Here is a 19038-nt window from a genome sequence, read left to right as displayed (position 1 = left end):
GCCTTAGAAAGACCTCATCAGTACTCATATCTGTAAAACCCTAGAATAGTTGGTAATAGAAAGCAGAGAGATGTTCACGTCTACTCTTAGTAGAACATGTGGGCCCCAGATCACATTTTAATGATGAAAGATAAATTAAAAGTGATCACCAGAACTCATTCTAAGCCTTGATTTTTTTCCAGTTTTTCTTACGTGGCATGTGTTAGGTTAGTACCAAAATAACAAACATACCTTCCAAAGCCCCTGAGAGGGTTAGGCATTAACTCAGATAGTCTTGGTCAGACATTCCAATATGGCTAAGCTGAGGAAATTATGTCTTGTTCACGACATGTGTTAAACGCTTCTTCCCTATACTTAGGGTCACTGTGCCCTTTTCATATTCTTGGACTAAGACCTGGACATGTGTTTGTCTCTTCATGAAGCTTTTTCAGTTCCAAGAAATACTGCTCTCTAAATAGTAACTTACTGTTGTTTTGTACCTGTGTGTATGTTTTTCTTTCTGATCAGAGTCATTGTCGGTCGTGTGCTCGTAGTGTTTAACAACCAGCTTTCCAGATGAAAAAGCCCCAGTTTGTAGCATTTGTCAATTTCCATAAATGTGTAAATGCTATCACCATGACCAATTTCAAGCTATCAATATGACATCACTGCAAGTAAAGTTTGGAAAAAGTACACACAATTGGTATTCTTGGATTGGTGCAAGCCAGCTCCAACATGTCATTGGAATGTAGAAAATTTGGAAAGCAGAGGAAAGGATAAAAAGAAAACAGAGGAAATCAATTCATGATATTGCTGCTAAGAACAAAAATCACTTTAAATATTGGATTACATTTCCTTACAGTATTTTGTCTTTGTTTTAATGTAATTGTTATCATTTTGTATACATAATTTTGTGTTTTGCTTTTATATTCATGAACATCATTTTAATGGTTGTATAACATTCCATCAAATTAATGTAACAATAACGCTATATATCAAACTAGAGCACTGGGTATAAATCTTCCTTCACCTTTCTGGCTATTTCCTTAAGGCGAATTCTAAGAACAAATGATTTCAATTATGGGTCTTGAAAAAAATATTCCCAAGTACCATTTGGAGAGTTTGAAACAGTATACACTCCACCCAACAGTGTTTAAGAATGCTTCTCTCACTCTACCTTCACTACAACTACTTCTTTTTTAAAGCGTTGGATAATTTGATAAGTTCTTCTTTTTTTAATATGTAGAATATTTATTTATTTATTTTAACATTTTTATTGGAGTATAACTGCTTTACAATGGTGTGTTAGTTTCTGCTGTATAACAAAGTGAATCCGCTATACGTATACATATATACCCATATTCCCTCCCTCTTGCGTCTCCCTCCCACACTCCCTATCCCACCCCTCTAGGTGGTCACAAAGCACTGAGCTGATCTCCCTGTGCATTGCAGCTGCTTCCCACTAGTGAGGTGGATGGACCCAGACTCTGTCATACAAAGCGAAGTGAGCCAGAAAGAGAAAAGTAAATACCGTATGCTAACACATATATATGGAATCTAAAAAAAAAAAAAGGTTCTGAAGAACCTAGGGGCAGGACAGGAATAAAGATGCAGACGGAGAGAGTGGCATGGACATATATACATTACCAAATGTAAAATAGATAAGTTTTTAAAAAAGGTTTAGCATTGCATTTCTTTACAATTGTGCCGAACATTATGTTTATTTTCATTTCTATTTCTCCTTTTTAAAAATTTTTGTTCATGTCAAGGGCTGCATAGTGAGTCAGTCCCCTCCTAGGAGATTCTGCTGTGTGCCTCCCTCCTCACTCATTTGATAATTCCTGGACTAGGGAATGTTTAGGAGCTTTAAATGATCTGGAAGGCCCTTTTCTGGTCTACTCATCTGGGAGGAAGACAGAGAGGGACACTAAATTTGCTCCCTCTCTCCCCCACTTACATCTCGGCTTTTTTCTGTTTCTCTACTCCAAGCCCCAGACTCCCTCCACTTCTGCCTTACTATCCCTCAGATAATCCAGGCACACCACAGAGCAACAGGTTCTTCCCCCATATGTCTGCAGGACTCACTCCCTCACTTCTATCAAGGCTTTTTACCAGTGCCATCTCCAACAGACTTTCTCTGATCCCCCTGTGTCAGGTTGCCATCCCTCATCCCTACTCACTGTCTCCCTTTTCTGAGTCACTCTTCTCTATAGCATTTATCACCATCTGCTATGCATTTATTTTACTGTTCATCATCTGCTTCCCCTCTAGGGTATAAGTTCCATAAGACAGTATCTCTAGAGTCTAGAGGAGCATCTAATGCTCAATAAATAATTGTTGAATGAGACTCAAGCTCTGTATCTAAAGGGTTGGTTTTATCTTGATGAAGACAAAATCAATTTATATGTTCTCTTTAAACACTGAAGATAACTATTTGCAATATCTGTAAGAAATATATTTCTACATTTTTTGAAGATATTATGTTTTTAGACAAACAGAAGTTTGGTATTTTTATGTAACTAAATCTTGCATTGTGATTTTTTTCAATTCAAATTACACTTATAAAATTCTTTTTCATAAAGAAATTAGATAACTTTGCACCCGTACTTTATTCTGCCATTTTTATGGCTCTTTAATATACAAAGAATTAATTTTGTTATTGTGATAAAATGAAGTCTAATTTTTTAATGTGACCTACTGTTGAGATAGTTTGTTGCTTGTAATGACTTTGCTTTTTCTTGTTACCATGTTCCATATTTTAAAATTTAACTTGTGTATTTTCCTCTCATGTAAAATCTACAGGTATCAAATCTCAATGGACATTCTTAATTATCTCTAAGATATTTTCATGATAGTATCTCTGTATTTTAAAAGCACTTTACGGAGGGGGAGGTGGTGGTGGGATGAACTGTGAGATTGGGATTGACATATATACACTAATATGTATAAAATAGGTAACTAACAAGAACCTGCTGTATAACAAAATAAAATTTAAAAAACTAAAAGCGCACTTTACAATACAGACTAAATGCACGTGAGTTTGTTTTTGTTATCACTACAAGTTCTGATAGGATACAGAGCAAATGAAAGAAAATATAATAGGAAGTTGGGTTCCCAGAAGTGGAAATATCAAGGACTGAAGTAAAATCTGCCTCTAGCCACATTTTTCCTGAAACACCTGCCAGGTGTTATTAGAATTAGAAAGCTGACCCTTTTATTGACTCTGTAAGTCCCATGCCTAACCTGTAGTTGTTGCTTGATAAATATTTGTGGACTGAATTGCCTGAGCCTTACAGCATGATAGCCTTTCCAGAAAAGTATTCCAAGGAATCGCCTTCCTTTTCCATCTGTCTTCTGTTTTCTCGTTCTCTTAGCTGCGGTCCAGTGCAGAGCTCCATCCTGACCTGCTCACAGATTGCCTCACCGTGCAGCCCCTGCAGCCCGCCACTTCCCCACGAGATGCTGCCGATAGGGCGGTGGGATGCTCCCCAGGGCCCGGGCCTGACCTCTATCCAGGTAATGTCAGCAAAGGCAGACCCAGCCACATCAACTACCCTTCTCTAGGCCCTTCACTTTGGTTAATGGAAATGCACACATAAAAATGCTTCTAAGATCATCTGTATTTCACTTTATCAGTAGACTGCAAATTATCCCCCTCCTGTCCTCCGCATTTGATTCCTGAGCTGGGTTTGGCAGCAGACTGTTTTTTCTCATAAAGAAACAAAGTAAAATAATGCATTAACTCTTTAGGTTCTGGACTTCTGCCAAAAGTTCAGTGTACCCAACCCTCCCAGGTATCTTAAATTTATTAATCTGATTTAGACTCAAAGGAAATGTCTTCCCTAATGGAACAGTCATTGTTGTCTTTACATTGTAAAAGGAAGCCCCAGGTCTCTAAGAAAAAATTTCACATCAGTAAATCAACTTGTAAGAATGTCCATTAATGTTTGTCAACCACTGGGGGAGTAGGGTTGGGGTGGCACTCCCAGAATAGCTTCCTTCTGCCTAGGTTTGAATAATAGATGACTCTCCATCTAGAAAAATGTTATGTATGCAGTGAAAAATGAGAAAGGATTAATATGCAATAAGGATGTTATTTTTTTCATTTACTTTCTTAGCCTGGATTTGTGTGCATTTTCTACTCTCTATAATGGTGATATACTTGCGCAAACATGATTGGTTAGTCATCCTCATATATGGAAAGCTCTTACTGTCATGCTATGAACATGAAAGCAAAAGTCCCACCAGCTCCACATTCCAGACAATGGGAATTTTCTGTTTTCTGTGAATTACAAATTCTTCTCCCACTCCATCTGGTTCCAGAGCCAGGTTTTGGCAGCAGATTGCTTTTTCTTTTTAAAACTCCTAATAAGCCGTAAAGAATGAAGAATTTACTGATGCATAACAGTGGAATAGGAGAAAGACGAGCTTGTATAACTTTTTAAACTTCACAGTTCTCAGCTGATCCAAATGCAGGGGAAAAGGCATTAAGCAAATATTTCAAGGGGGTCAGAGTCATCAAGACATCCTTAGTGTTGTCCCAGTGTTGGTAGCACTTTATCAATTGCTTTGGGTACTTATTCTTGGAGAAAACAAAGCCTCAGCTTTTTGAGACCATAGGAGATTAGATTAAAACTTATTTGAAAGGCTGACCAAATCTGACAGAGATTTTGGGTGCAGGTACACATAACACATGAAATATGCCAATGTACAATGTTACCAGCACCCAAATATTTTATATTAGATATATACATGAAAAAGTGTGACTAGCTTTTGTTTGTACATATGTCTGTTTGATTTGCCAAACATTTGATATGTGAACATTTATTCTAGCACATTAAATTAGCAATCAGTTTAAAACAGCCTTTAGGGCATTTCCCTACTTATTTAGTCCATAAATCCATGATCTTACTATTATAAATAGCTGGAACCCAGCAATTAGAGAGTAAGAGCTAACCAGAATTGATTGAAAAATGATCCAACATCCAATACAAAAAAATATGGTGATGGGCTGGTCTTGTTGCATTTAAACTTCTTGGAAATGGATTTGGGAAGCCATGGTATCTTTGTCTATGAGAAACATTAGTACCTTTGCTGTATGTGGCATACAGTATATGGCTCACTTTCAAAACTTAGGAGTCACATTTGTCTTGATATGTGCTTTTGGGTGTCTGGTAGTATTGTTTAAGTTTTTTTAAGAGGTTTGGTTTGAAACGGCTTTGTCATTCCAGACAGAATTCCTCTTTTTGTTCATGATGCTTTTCTGCATTTGATCTTCAAAACAAGCTGTTAGCTTTGCGCCTCTAACTGTGGCAGGCGAGCTGCCAGAGCAGACGAGGAGCCTAGGTTACCACGGCGTCAACAGAGCATCTTCACATTGACTCGAATTTTCTGTGGCTCTGGGAATATTGGAAACAGGCAGGTGGCCATCTTGCTTAACTTTGTTCCTAGAATTTTACTTCTCTAGTTAGCTTTTAAGTATGAAAGTTTATCTGGCCTGCTTCTTTCTTTATTCCTGCTTCCTTCAGGCTCTATTTTACTTTCTTTGCTCTTGACTTTTTTTTTTTTTTTAGTTGATTATGTTCTCTGTTTTGCTGAGTAGGCAACAAACAGAGCAGAACAAGGCAGTGAAACTAAAACAAAAATTTTCAGCCTTCCTTTTATAGTTCTAGAAATGCAGTTACCAGCAGTGCACGTTCACACCAGTTTCAGACCTGTGCTAAAGATTGATGGAAAGAAGCTAAACAGCAAAAAATGCCGAAAGAAAAGGAAGCTGTTCATCAATTAGTTAAATGTAAAATCTGAAGTGTTAAGGTAATTTGGTGAAGATTAAGAGTTGGCTAAATGGCAAAAAGAATTTGGAGTCGTTCCCTTAAAATTCTATTATACAAAATCAAGAAAATATTTGTTTAAAGATTGTCAAGAACTTATACCTATAAGGGCTAGTAAATTGATTCATCATAAAAATATTTTGATGGAGACTTGTTGAGTGTATATGGGTGCAAAGGATCAAAAATAGTTTAGCATGAATATCATGATTTTTTTAGAAGCCACAATGACTGGGGACTTGTGGTTTGAAGAAGTCATGATTTCGAAATGGAAATTTTTAGTGGCTAGGAGACAGTGATTTGTAAGATTCCAAGGTAGGAATAGTTTGCAGAGCATTAAGGTGAACGGGGAAGATGGCAGTTCTGACACATACAAGTCTTGCAAGTCTCCTAACATATTGGCTTCCCTTATTGAAGCAAACTTTTCAGTTGATAAGACAGAGTTTGACTGGAAAGGATTGCACGAAAAGACTTTTATTTCTTTGGAAGAAAATAGTGCCCCAGGTTAAAGCAGCCAAATATTACTTGAGGTCACACTGAGGAAGATTTTAAATTGAGGTGTTTACTTATCTACTATTCTGAAAAACCCAGGGCTCCCCACCACCGCTCCTGGGTTAACCTGAGAGTAATTTTGTGATCTAACAGGGAGGCCAGGGCAGTGATGAGTAATTCTCAAGGTTGGCTCACTTATATCTTCTGTGCTTTTGTTCAGAAGTTCTGTAACCCAGATAGATAATGCCCCAGGCCAGCCTGTAAATTTAGGTGATTTATCTGGTAATCTGAGGGAGGAGTATTTCATAGCCAGTAGATCAAGGTGTGAATGCCACACTCAAGCCTAAATGCCTGTGTAGATCTTCTCATCAGCGCCCTCGATGAGCTAATAAAGTGGATAAGCCTATAATTAGTGAGTCTGCAATATCATGGGCAGCCTGGACCAGTGCCTGGTCTTGGCAGAGAGTCCATTCAGTAACAAAGCATGCTCTGGGGAAGAATTTCTGTCCCATGAGTGATCAAAAAAATTACATCTCCCTCCAAACTGAAACTGTACTACAGACTCAATAAAACATGGCCTTTGCAAATGCCCTTAGCCATGAAGACATCATAGAGGCCAGTGTGGTTGAGATATTTGAGTCCCACAGAAACCACCCATGAGGTGAAGAGCTAATGCAACTGGAACAAGGAAATCTGCAAGAATGGGGGGGATTTTATTGTTACCACTTCTATCGGGTTATAAAATAATGATGTTTTAGAGCTTATAAGTCCTATTGAATTATCCCAATTTTGAATGTAACTAGATTTTTCAGGAGAAAAAAATGTGTTATGTTCAGATATCATAGGGCATTGTAGAAAAAAATCAAAGACTTGTTTAGGACAGGAATTTTTGAAGCCGTGTAATAGTCGGTCCTCCGTATCTTCAGATGCAGAACTCAAGGATACAGAGGGACTTCGGCATCCAAGGATTTTGGTATTTGCACGGGGGTCCTGGAACCAATCCCCCAAGGATACTGAGGGATGACTGTATTGTCATTCCCTTCCCTTCACCTCGTTACTGGAAAATGAAAGCTTCTCTCTTACAATATCATCACTTATTTTTTTACAATATCATCACTTTTTTAATATATAGCACTGTATTAAATCCATACAATATTTAGCATACTTCAAGAAATAGTTAATGTTTCATTTTAATGTAATGTTTCATACAGTATTTAGCATACTTCAAGAAATAGTTAATGTTTCATTTTAATGTAATAGCTAATGTTTCATTTTAATGCATGGTATATGTTTTAATGCATTTTCTACATTCTTGAGTTGAGTATATTTGCTATCTTGGGACAGCTTGCAGAGTTTCAGGGGCTAGAAATAGTTTCATATAAATGTGCCTCATATAGTCTACTCTCAAAAAGTGGTTGTTAATTCAGGGACTTTATTAGAAGGTTCTAAATTGGCACACAAATTTCCCAATAGGTTAAACTTTATAGGAGAATTGTGAAGATCGAATAACATGATCTATGTAAAAGTCCTTAAGAGGGCATAGTGCACTGTAAAAAATGCAATAGTTATTAACTGCATTATTTTCAAAAGCACTGCTTTGTTTAGAATTCACAAGAGGTGAAAAAGGGACAGAACAATTTGGAATCGGTGTTGGACCAACACTAATGGGCCAACACCAAGAAGGAGGCAGGTACTGGGGTTACAGAAAGGATTTAAAGGGAAACATTTGGCAATAAAGTCATTGTCAAGTCTCTTTGATGTTGCCTTGAACTGCTGTCAAAATCTTGCATTGTTTTTGTAACGTCTCTTGTGTCTGTGGTTTGTCCACAGATTGCATTGGATCCGTGAGGGTAGGAGCAAGCCTCATCCTTCTCTGTTATAGGCACTGATAGCTTTAACCTATAGATTTAGCCCTCCCTGCCCCTGAGCCCATCCTTTAGTATGCATTATGTCACCTGAAAGACTTATGAGAATAGGCTGCTGGGCTCCACCCCCAGAATTTCTGATTCAGTAGGTCTGAGTGAGTCACAGAATTTGAACTTTTTGCCAGGTATTTCTAACAAGTTCTCAGGTGACACTGGGTGTTGCTGGTCCAGGGACCACACTTTGTAAACCATTCCTCCGGGATCATAAAGTGTGGGAATGTGACTTTTAGCAAAACATGATCCGAACTTTGACTGGTGGAGTTAAAATAAGAATTGCCCCTAATTAACTAGATGGGGGGAATCCTTTCCCAATGAATACATATAGCAAATCACCACGATGTACACTTTAAATATCTTACAATTTTATATGTCGGTTATACCTCAGTGAAGCTGAAACAAAAAAAGAAGTATTTAAAGATGAAGCAAATTTATCACGTGAAAACAGCATGATGGAACTCTGTCCACAAAAGGGAATTTTATGATATTGCTGATATGCTATATATTTATAATGATAAATGGAATAATGCTGCTCTGGTACTTACAATTAAATAATTACAAAGATAATAAAACAGAATCAAATAGTGGGAAGCAAAATGCCCTGCAGTGTATATTTCTGTTTCTTATTATAGTGACCCTATAGATTGATATTAAGCGTGTCCACCCACACCAGAGTTATAATGGCACTGCTCATATCTCGGTTAAGAATAAGATCTTATAACCACCCAACTATAACCAAGTAAGTGTTCAGCATCTATAGTTAAAGAAAATTAAATTCTGATTCCCAGCCAGCACAGGGCACATTTGTATGTATGCAGCTAATGTTAGTGACTTTCTATGTTTACAGGCCGCCTAATTTGGTGCTTCAGTTTTCCATATCCACTTATTCCCTTGTATTCATGTTAGTTTTTCACACAAGATTAAGCTGAATTATTCAGTTATATAATATGTACAAGTCTTTGCTGTAAAAATATTTTTGTGGGTGAGCAAACACAATTCCACACCTTATGGAGGAGGAGAGGAAGGTAGTGAAGCTGGATGAGTATAGCTGTGTTCTCCCTGGGCAAAGTCTTCCTTGTCTTTATACAATATTTCTCCTTTCTCTCAGTTTATGTTATTTTGTTGACACTCAGATGGGGTGTGGGAAGGAAAGGTTGGATCTACTTTGAAGTGTACCCCAAGCAGGTCTTAGGAAGCAGACAGATGGCAAGATAGAATTCAGGATAGAATTTGTGGACCGAGGAGCTAGTAGCTTTTGTGATTAGGAAGTTATGGGCCAAACTTCTGGGTCCAAAGTTCTGACTTTCTGCTCCAAGAAAAGAGGGATAGAGGTAGTTAGGTCTCTTTCATGTGGAGAATAAACAAAAAAGAAACTGGACATTTTCAAGGTGTTTGTGGCCACAGTGAAAGTTCATTTTTTACATTTGTATGAGCACTGAAAATGAATGTTAGGAATAGCATAAAACTCTAAAGTGAAGGACATTACTGCATTAGCTTCAATATTACTTGTCATGTTTTGCTGTTAACAGTAATAAGGGAGCATACTGCAGGCATCGTATAAAGAGGATTTTGCGGAATTGACCCATTCCAGGCCACCAACAGCACTGACTCCGAAGACTGACTTTTATAGTGTCTTCCTCAATGTCGTCAGAGGATTACCTGCTCCTTTCAGGTGCCCTGGCCATGTCTTGAACCATTAACGCTTCTCTAACAGTAGGCATTGATCCATCAGAAGTTACAGCTGCCTCCTTGGGGTCTTGATTTTCCTACCTAAGTTTCAAGGCTGCTCTAGCCTCACTTTCATGACATTGTTTCTAGTTGCTACCTGAGTTTAGCTTCTTGGACTCCAATCCTGTTCTCTCTTAGTGAACTTAGCTGCTCACATCTGGCTTCTGCTCTGACTCTCATCATCACTGATTTCAGAGCTGAGTCCTACCCTAAAGATCTGTTAACACCTAGCCACATCCTAAAAAGCCGGGGATTTATAATCTTCATGGAACCTTTCTCTGGGGATTTAATAAAAGGTCTATTCCCACGTTATAGGAGAGACTGCAGAAAGTAAACTACCCAGCTGACCCTTGAACAATGTGGGTTCAAACTGTGTTGCTGCATTTATACATGGACATTTTAAAATAGTAAATACTGCCATACTACACAGTGTGTGGTTGGTTGAATTCTTGGATGTGGAGGAACTGCGGAGATGACTGCGGATACTGAGGGCCAACTATAAGTTATACATGAATTAACACCTGCATTGTTCAAGGGTCAACTGTATTCATTATTGAAAAGAAAAGGGGATAAATTCTCATCAGCGTGCATAAGGGTTTGCTCCTCAGACAGGTTCACAGGGATGCTTATCAAGTTTTCTGAGAAATGGACACACTTCATGAAAATGAATTGCATCAGCTGCCCCAGAAGATTTTGCAATTGGTAAATAATGATCTAGGTTCCATAATTCTGAAGTACTAAGACAGTTGGGGGTCATATCTACAGAAGGGTAAGGATAGGCAATATTTAGCATCTCTTTTCTTAAGTCACATTACTGGCCACATTTTGTACAAGCCCCCTGATCACTGTGTAGCCAATCTATGCTCAAATAGAACATTTATAAGTGGAAATGTTACTTCTTCCTCTAAGTCAAATTTATTTCCCTCTTACTGAGATAAGTTACTGATCTGACATACATTAAATGACATACAGAGTGCTCAGAACAGTGCCTAGTACACAGTAAGTGTTCAGCATCTATAGTTAATATTATTACTTTTATCCAAATACTAGAAAAATATATATTATGACTCTGCAAAGCAGATAGGAAACAGGTGCCAAAAATTACCCACCACTCCCATTGTTTAAGGAATGGGGAGAATATGGAAGCCTAAACAAATTGTAAATTTAATAAGCATCATTTAGTAGAATAAAAGAAAACTAAAATACAGTCCTTTATATTTTATATTTCAGTAATTTTCCCAGTAGTTCACATAGCATTTTTTATTTTTTTTATTTATTTATTATTATTATTTTTTTACACATAGCATTTTTTAAATTCTACTGTAGGTCTCTAGAGAAAAACAAACTGGAATCAGAAGCCCACTGATTCACTTGGGTGGCAATGCACCCAGAATCACAAAGTCCAAATTCTGTTTTGATGGGTACCAGTGTTTGTGTATTCAAATATAACACCGTTTTTTGTTTGTTTTTGTTATTAATAGGCCAGTGTGCTATGACAGAAAGAACGTGGGGCTAAATCTGAGCCCCAATCCTGCCTATCCACTCACTGAATGTTTAGTTTGGGGAGATTACCTTTTCTCTTTGTAAAATGGTGGTAAGGTTACTGATACCATTCTCACGAATTGTGAGAATTAGGCCTGTTTTTGCATGGTCTGAGAGTTAAGGAGGGTTTTAAGATTTTTAAATGTAAAATGTAGAAAAGATTTTTAGCCTTTAAGTGAGAACAGTTGCTCAAAGAATTGAGGACATTGCCTCTTGCCTGCAAAGCCTAAAATATTTACTGTCTGGCCCCTTATGGAAAAGGTTTGCCAACCACTGCTTTATATTTACATCTGGGACATTCATCAATTACTGAGAGAGATCAAGGAAGCTTATGGCTTCCATGTATTTTCTTAAAATATTTATTTATTTACATATTATTTTGGCTGTGCCAAGTCTTAGTTGTGGCATGTGGGATCTTTAGTTGTGGCATGCATGCGGGATCTAGTTCCCCAACCAGGGATCCAACCCAGGCCCCCTGCACTGGGAGCGCAGAGTGTTACCCACTAGATCACCAGGGAAGTCCCTGGCTTCCATGTATTTAATCATATTTTGTTTTAAAAATCTTCTAGTACATAAGGTTTTGTTGATCCCTGTAATATTTTAGATGTAACAAATATTTTAGTTTTCTAGTCCATGGGTTTGCAGAGATTTTTATAAGGCCCAGTGCTTAAAACAGATCACAGCAGAGCTGTTTTAGTTGAAGGGATCCAGACTACTTGTACTGCCTATTGCCTAGCATTCCTAGTCCTCCCTTGGGCATTCTGTGGAACCCTGAATGTATTGGCTTTCAAACGGAATTATCAGCAGTAAAGTCCTCACGTTGCAAGCAAACACCTTCAGATGCAGCCTGGGCCATGGTGGGAAGGTGTAAGCCCTCAGTGTTGTGGCTTCCCCTTAGGGAGAAGCTTCCAGAAGATAGGCAAGATGTGGTTCTGGTTCTGATGAGCCCAAGGGTGACAGAGCAATGAGAGGAAGCAGTCATAGTTTAATTCTACCCAGGTCTATTTTTCCTAAAAAGAGAAAAGTCTCAAACCCTTGAATATCCAGGATTATGTTGTCTAAAATCCAGGTCTGTTGTAGATATATGTTAATGTCCAGGAGAAAAGCAAAAAGTTGAAATATTGGGCTTCCCTGGTGGCGCAGTGGTTGAGAGTCCGCCTGCCGATGCAGGGGACACGGGTTCATGCCCCGGTCTGGGAAGATCCCACATGCCGCGGAACGGCTGGGCCCGTGAGCCATGGCCGCTGGGCCTGGGCCTCCGGAGTCTGTGCTCCGCAACGGGAGAGGCCACAACAGTGAGAGGCCCGCGTAACGCAAAAAAAAAAAAAAAAAAAAAAAGCAGTTGAAATATTGAACCTTAGGAACCCATGTGGTCACTTTCCAACAGGAAAGATGCTTACTTCCTCAAAAATAACTTTCTACCAGCAACAAAGATGCTTGAAGTTCATGTAACTGAAGACTGAACTGTCCATTCCACAGGTAGAGAAAAGCCTTTAAATTCCTTGAGAAAAGTTGTATGTGGGCATAAATTCAGGAAAATATGTAAATGACTTATCAGAGTCTATCTTGAAAGTAAACTAGGAAGAAATACTGAGTATCTGAAGACAAAAATGGGAAGAGTGTCCACTTCATGGGCAAAGTGTGAAAAAAGAGGGAAGGGTTTCTCTGGAGTCACAAGCAAATCAAATTCTTCATCTATGGAGGTTTTCCCAGGGTTAGTGGTAATTGCAGGCTTCGGTTCCCCGCTAGAGCACAGTTCCCCAAAAGGGCAATGTAACTCCATTGTACAGAGCTAGGAAAGGGAGAGGTGTGCTGGGAGAGTTCAGAGTTGGTAAATCAGCTCTTGAGTTGGCTGAAAGAATATTGCATTAAAAATTGGGTTGGCCATTGGTGGTAAAAATCTGTTTCCAGAAAGCCTTCTCTGTGAAATGTTTTCAGAAGTCACATGAAATTAGAGTGGGTGGAGTTGTCTCAGCAGTATCTAAAAGGGAGGAAACATCTTTTGTGGTTAACATGATACAGGTAGGAGATAGCTAAGGGATGAATAATGAGGAGTTGGAGAACCCAGTATGTTTTTTTACTAAAATTTCTGGTTTTTTGACTGAGTCGGACTTTATTTCCAAAAAAAGAGATGAGGAACATTCCTGTAAGAACTTCCAGGAATGGTTGTCCATTCCTGCTCCATCTTTCTTCTTTCTTTCTGCTCTCCTACTCTGCTCAGAATGGGATAACATAACACACAGATGCAATACTGGATTTTTTTCAGAGTAGTCTGAGTTGTTTGCTGGTTCAAATTATTTTAATGACTTTCTCTATAACTAACTCTCTGCGAGCGGATAAGTGTGTAGGTTGGGAAGTGAAGGAAAGAAAGCTAAGGTATGAGATTTGAGGTTAGATATGTCATGCATTGTCTGGAAAGACCCAAGAGGGCTGCGTGAAATGCTGGTCCCAGAGAATTTGAGACAGCTGCCAGGTGATGCCATTCTACTTGTAACTAACTGTCTTTGTTCTGAAATGCAGATGTTTTAGAAGCTTTTCCTAACATGAAGTTAATTATACCTGGTGTTTCAGAATGTTTGATGGTAACCTTTGCCATTTACATGCATGATGTCAGCCATTATCTTCTAGTTGTGTTGCCATGTATTCCAGACAGGCATGTAAGCATGTATCCTCTTCCAAACACTAATAACTTCTTTCCTGGCTATAAATCCAGCTGCATGATGTGGAAATGTAATTGAGCAGCCTACATAGATGTTTGGAGCTCATGTGGGAATATCTATTTGTAAGAGAACCTGAATATTCATGTAACTGTCCAGACATCAATAAACTTTCATTTTACTGTGTTTATTTCTGTTCCCCAGTGAACAGCAGCACTCTTAAGCTCAGAGTTAATAGGCACGTTCTTCAGAGATGTACCCTCTCTTACCTTAATAGGACATCTCCCTAACACATTTGTTTATCGGTTGCCAGGTAGCTCTCCCATCAGGTGACATGAGTATGTTTTCTTTGTCTTAGTGCACAGGTGACAGTTACCATTGTTTGCCATCAATTAGCTTGGGGTAGCATGTCAAGGATGTACAGGTAGTGTCACTTTACTCTGACAGCCACCCGATCCGGTTGAGGAGGGATTGTTTCATTATCCTCTTATCAGGGCTGCTGGATAATGATACTCTACACTGCAAAGTGGGAGAAAAAAAAGACAGGCAGAAAGAATAGATTTTTAGGGATTGGCAATGTTAAAATTATTCATGCCTCAAGGAGAAGGGAAAGATTAGAGAGCTGACAGGGCAAACCCTTAAGAAGCTTCTTTTTCCTAATACAGATGGAATACGGAATGATACCCTTCCTGATGGAGAAAGAGAAGAGGGGGGAAGTGCCCAGACATTAGGAGGAAAGAAAAAGAGGAACTAGCCCCTTCTGCTCATAGCGAGCAGGCAAGGATTAGCTGCCATCTCTCTCCCATTCTCCAATTAACCTCAAATTCAGCCTTCCAAGTGCCCGTACCGGGACCTTATCCTTGCTAGAAAACTCTCTGGTTTGTGGATTTAGGTCATGAGAGCATTTTCCACTGAACAACAGTGCAACTGAATGGTTTCATGGTGAAATACAAAGAACTGCAGAAGGTATTGGGACACAAGTTTTCATTATTGAGGACCAAAACTCCAGTCACCAACCCCCACCCCCCGCCCCGTGTTGGTCATTTTCTTCAGAATGACTGAAGGGAAGTCTTTTTTGAATTCTGAAAATTAACCACGGCTGGATCTTTATGCTGTTGGAGAAACAAACACAAAGAAGTGCTGAAAATGTAAAAATACTTCAAGATAAACTAAGCTTCAAGGGGGACAATTGTGTTGACATTTTAGTAACAGCCCATTTTCGCTCCTTAACGAAGTGCAGTCATGCTTGAAAATGACTTATCTTTTAAACTGAAACGCATTATGGGTTGTAACTCAAAGGTGTGTATTACTCATGTAAAATAAAGTACAGCATTTTAACCCTATGAGGATTCTTTCACAGGCCCTGAACACTTTATACCAACTTGCATTAGAAAAGTTGAACAAAAAACGCTTATTATTAGAGAGTACGATGTATATGCTCTTTTGCATTTTAAAATGACTCTAGTTCACAGTTTATATTTATATGCATCTTTAGGTAAGAAGCCATTCTTTATTGGAGATTTACCATTTTGGAGCAACATGCCTTTGTCTTCTCCATCCTGTTAATTATAGGAATAATTACAATAATGTAAATAGGCAAGGAATAGCAACAATGGTTTGTCGAGCCCTTAACCATGGTCCAGACATACTTAACACTATGCTAAGTGTTTCCTATATATTGTATAATCCTCCTCGCCATCCTGTGAGGTATTATCCTTATTTAAGATGAAGAAACTGAGCTTAGGTTAAGTGACTTGCCCAAGACACATTGCTAGTAATTGGTAAAGCTCATTTTCAAACCCAGGTCCATCTGACTCCCAGTGCGTACTCTTTGTTCCTTTAATAACCACCCTGACACTATCGCTCCTGAGTGCCCAATTTCTGGTAGGCCAAAGTAGCTAAAATTTTCACTGCAGTTCAGTCATTTCCTGAATCCTTCCTAGGTTCAAATTTCTCCTGGAGGGAGCCTTGAGGAGGAAAGACAGAGACAAGATTGAGCTCACCATTTGAATGGGGCCTCTAATTCTTTTTTAATATCTCTGTGAAAGCCGACTTAGCCTGATTTCATTGATTAGTTTACCCCTCTGTGCCCAGACCCTGGAAATAATGCCCAAGAGATGAGTAGTGAGCCCATACCTCTTCCCATGTACCAGCCACCAAGCATTAAATGTCATTCCTCTGTGTCCCAACTCTGGCACTGATTATAAGTGAATTCACAATCTGTGGATAATATTGGTTCCCCTTGTCCTATGAGAGCAGGCCCTCTATGAAGTGCAACACCATGGCTTTTCAAGTAATCATAAATGACTCTGAAAGCGTATTTACTGTAACTGCTAGGTGGCAACAGATCTGCCCAGTACTTCTCTTCTTCGTGCATTATTGACAGAGGCAGTGGCCTTTCAGCCCACGACATCAACATCGTGCTCGCTTGTGGTAACAGGTGCATATATCTGATTGCTCATGACGAACCCCTCCCTGCCTTCCTTCTTTCCCACCAGTGGATCGACATGCTCCTGACAAGCATCTGAAATCTTTATTTCAGAAAAAGCCCATCTCCTACCAGCTGTTTGTTTTCCAAACCAAATAATTCAGTTAATTTCTTGCTTGAGTTAATTTTCAGAGCTGGAAAATTTCAGCCACGTTGAGGTCACTTTAGTACTTTTAGGGTGGATAGAAGCAAAAACGGGAATCTACTTTTTGGATCCTAACCAGCATTTTGGTGGTTAAAACTACCCGTGTGCTTTGTGTGTGGTGGGGGAGGAGTGCCTAGTGACTCCAAGCGGCCTTTACAAGTGGAGTATGCAAGCGTTCTGATACGGTATCAACACTCTTATGCCTTTGTTTTTGCATCCATCTTGCATTTGAGAGGCAATATAGTGTGACGGTTAGAGGCACATGATCTGAAATCAGGTCTCCCAAGTTTGAATTCCAGGTCCACTACTTACCAGCCACAAGACCTACATACGCCAGGTAACCTAATCAAGAACCTGATTAGGCCTCAATTTCCTCAATAGTAAACTGGAGAAAGGTTTGCAAAGTACTAAATAAATGTCATCTATTGAATCTGGGGCATGGGGCAGGCAAGAAGATGAAATACAGCAGAGATATGGTCCAGCACCTACTGCTCAAAGTGCAGTCCCCAGACCAGCAACCCCAGCATTGCCTGGGACTTTGGGAATTTGATAGAAGTTCAGAATCTCAGCACTTGCTGCCTCCAGGACCTAGTGAATCAGAATCAATATTTTACCCTGGTGAATTGTTTGCAAATTAAAGCTGGAGAAGCAGGATTCTAGCTGCCCGTACAGTTTTGAACAGAAATATGCCCTCCAGTTGACTGTTTTTAATATACCTCAGCCTGACAAGGGAGGTCTTCTTCCCTGCCCTCTAAAACGATGAAAACATAGTCATGAAACAATGCCTATGGTAGCTTTCCCTGTCTCTGGGGATGGGCCTGAGACAAGTAGACTTCATTTCAGGAAGTTTCCTTGCCTGAAAAACTCCTTGCCTTTCTCTAGTCACACAGTGAATACATGACAGCTGAAGTGTCCCCAAGGGTGCCCTGTCCACACCCATTAGATATATAGATTAATTGTTTTCATTTGGATAGAGAGAGTGCTGCCTGTTAACGCAAACTAACCTGAGCCAGTTAAAGGCTTGAGACTAGAATGCCCTGGTCCCAGTAGCTGGTGAGATGGCATCTGGGGACCACACAGATCAACAGATGCTGCTTTGTCAAAATTAAAAAGCCCAACTGAGTCACCTCCACCTACCTCTATAAGGAGATGGGATGAGGGACTGTAGTGAGCTAAGCCCCAGAGAGAAAGAAAGACTAAAGCAGCAGGGAGGCCAGCTCCTGGTCCTCTGCTGGAAGTAGGGCTCACAAATTCATCTCAAGACCAAGCTTTTATTTCCTTGGGGAGTCCACCATCTCTTAATCACAAAAGCAATAAGAATTTCCAATATGTTGCTCCGCCGTGCCTAATCAGTTCTTCCAGCTGCCAGTCATCAGTGCAGTCTAGAGGCTCACCTAAAAGCCCTCTTCCAGCCTTGAGATCAGCAGTGACCCCTGAGGTGACATAGACGATGAAGGCCGCCCCGTAGGTAGCCTGTGTGTGCTGCCTGATTTGATCACGACAGCTTTGTTAATATTGCCCCAGATGCTGAGGGTTCAGTTCTCCTCCTTATGCTTTGATTGATAGGCCCCATTGTATGCCCCATTAGTGGAGTTTGGAAAATCATTTGGAAGGAAATTTTTCCTTTTGTGAATGACCTTACACTTGCACTCTGACATGGAGATTTTCTTCCTGAGGTTAAAAAAATCACTTGGCAAAGCCTGAGCATCTCTAAGTATTTGTAAGTATTTGTTGTGGTGGGCGGGTCTGTGTGAAGGTCTCAGGTATTTGACTTCAAACATTAAGAGACTAGCGCCTGCCTGGTACAGAGTAAGGGCTGGAAAATTGTGTTTGAATGAATGAATATTCTTAGACTATAGTAAGATAGAATCCTGGATGTATGACTTTGATAGCTGGAAATTCCTAGAAGTCAGTGTAAGTAAGAGGCATTTCCTGTGCCATAGTGGCAATTTCTAAGAAATGTGGATCTTTGGTAGAGGTCAAAGGCAATCCTGCTGAAGCCACTGATACCTGACTCCAGAGTTTTGTCCATTTTATACGAAGGATATGTGAGATGGGAGTTGGATGAATGTTGGAAAACCATGCTCTATTGTTACTTCCTCTGAATCTCTGGTCATTATATTGGTCCCAGGCAACATCCACAAACATTGCCCTGGACTCTGCATGCAAAGTGCTCTGTGTAGACACTAAATTATAAGCCTCTTCTAGGTTATCTAACCAGAAGAGAATTTGTCTTACGTTTCTCATCCCATTTGTT

The 19038-nt window shown here is 39.5% G+C and overlaps 1 protein-coding gene across 3 annotated transcripts in view; it reads left to right on the top strand.

Moving 5' to 3' along the window:
• The window catches only part of GLIS3 (GLIS family zinc finger 3), a 504645-nt gene that overhangs the window by 433914 nt on the left and 51693 nt on the right, over positions 1–19038 (top strand). For all 3 annotated transcript variants that reach the window (XM_060300887.1, XM_030877089.2, XM_060300884.1), the window contains one exon: positions 3354–3495. In XM_060300887.1, coding sequence (XP_060156870.1) covers positions 3354–3495 — 142 coding nt within the window. The remainder of the gene's footprint in view (positions 1–3353; positions 3496–19038) is intronic.

Source organism: Globicephala melas, chromosome 6 (assembly GCF_963455315.2).
Source record: "Globicephala melas chromosome 6, mGloMel1.2, whole genome shotgun sequence".
Lineage (NCBI taxonomy): Eukaryota > Metazoa > Chordata > Mammalia > Artiodactyla > Delphinidae > Globicephala > Globicephala melas.
Note: the sequence above shows the minus strand (reverse complement) of the source record. Positions and strands in the feature narration are given on the sequence as shown.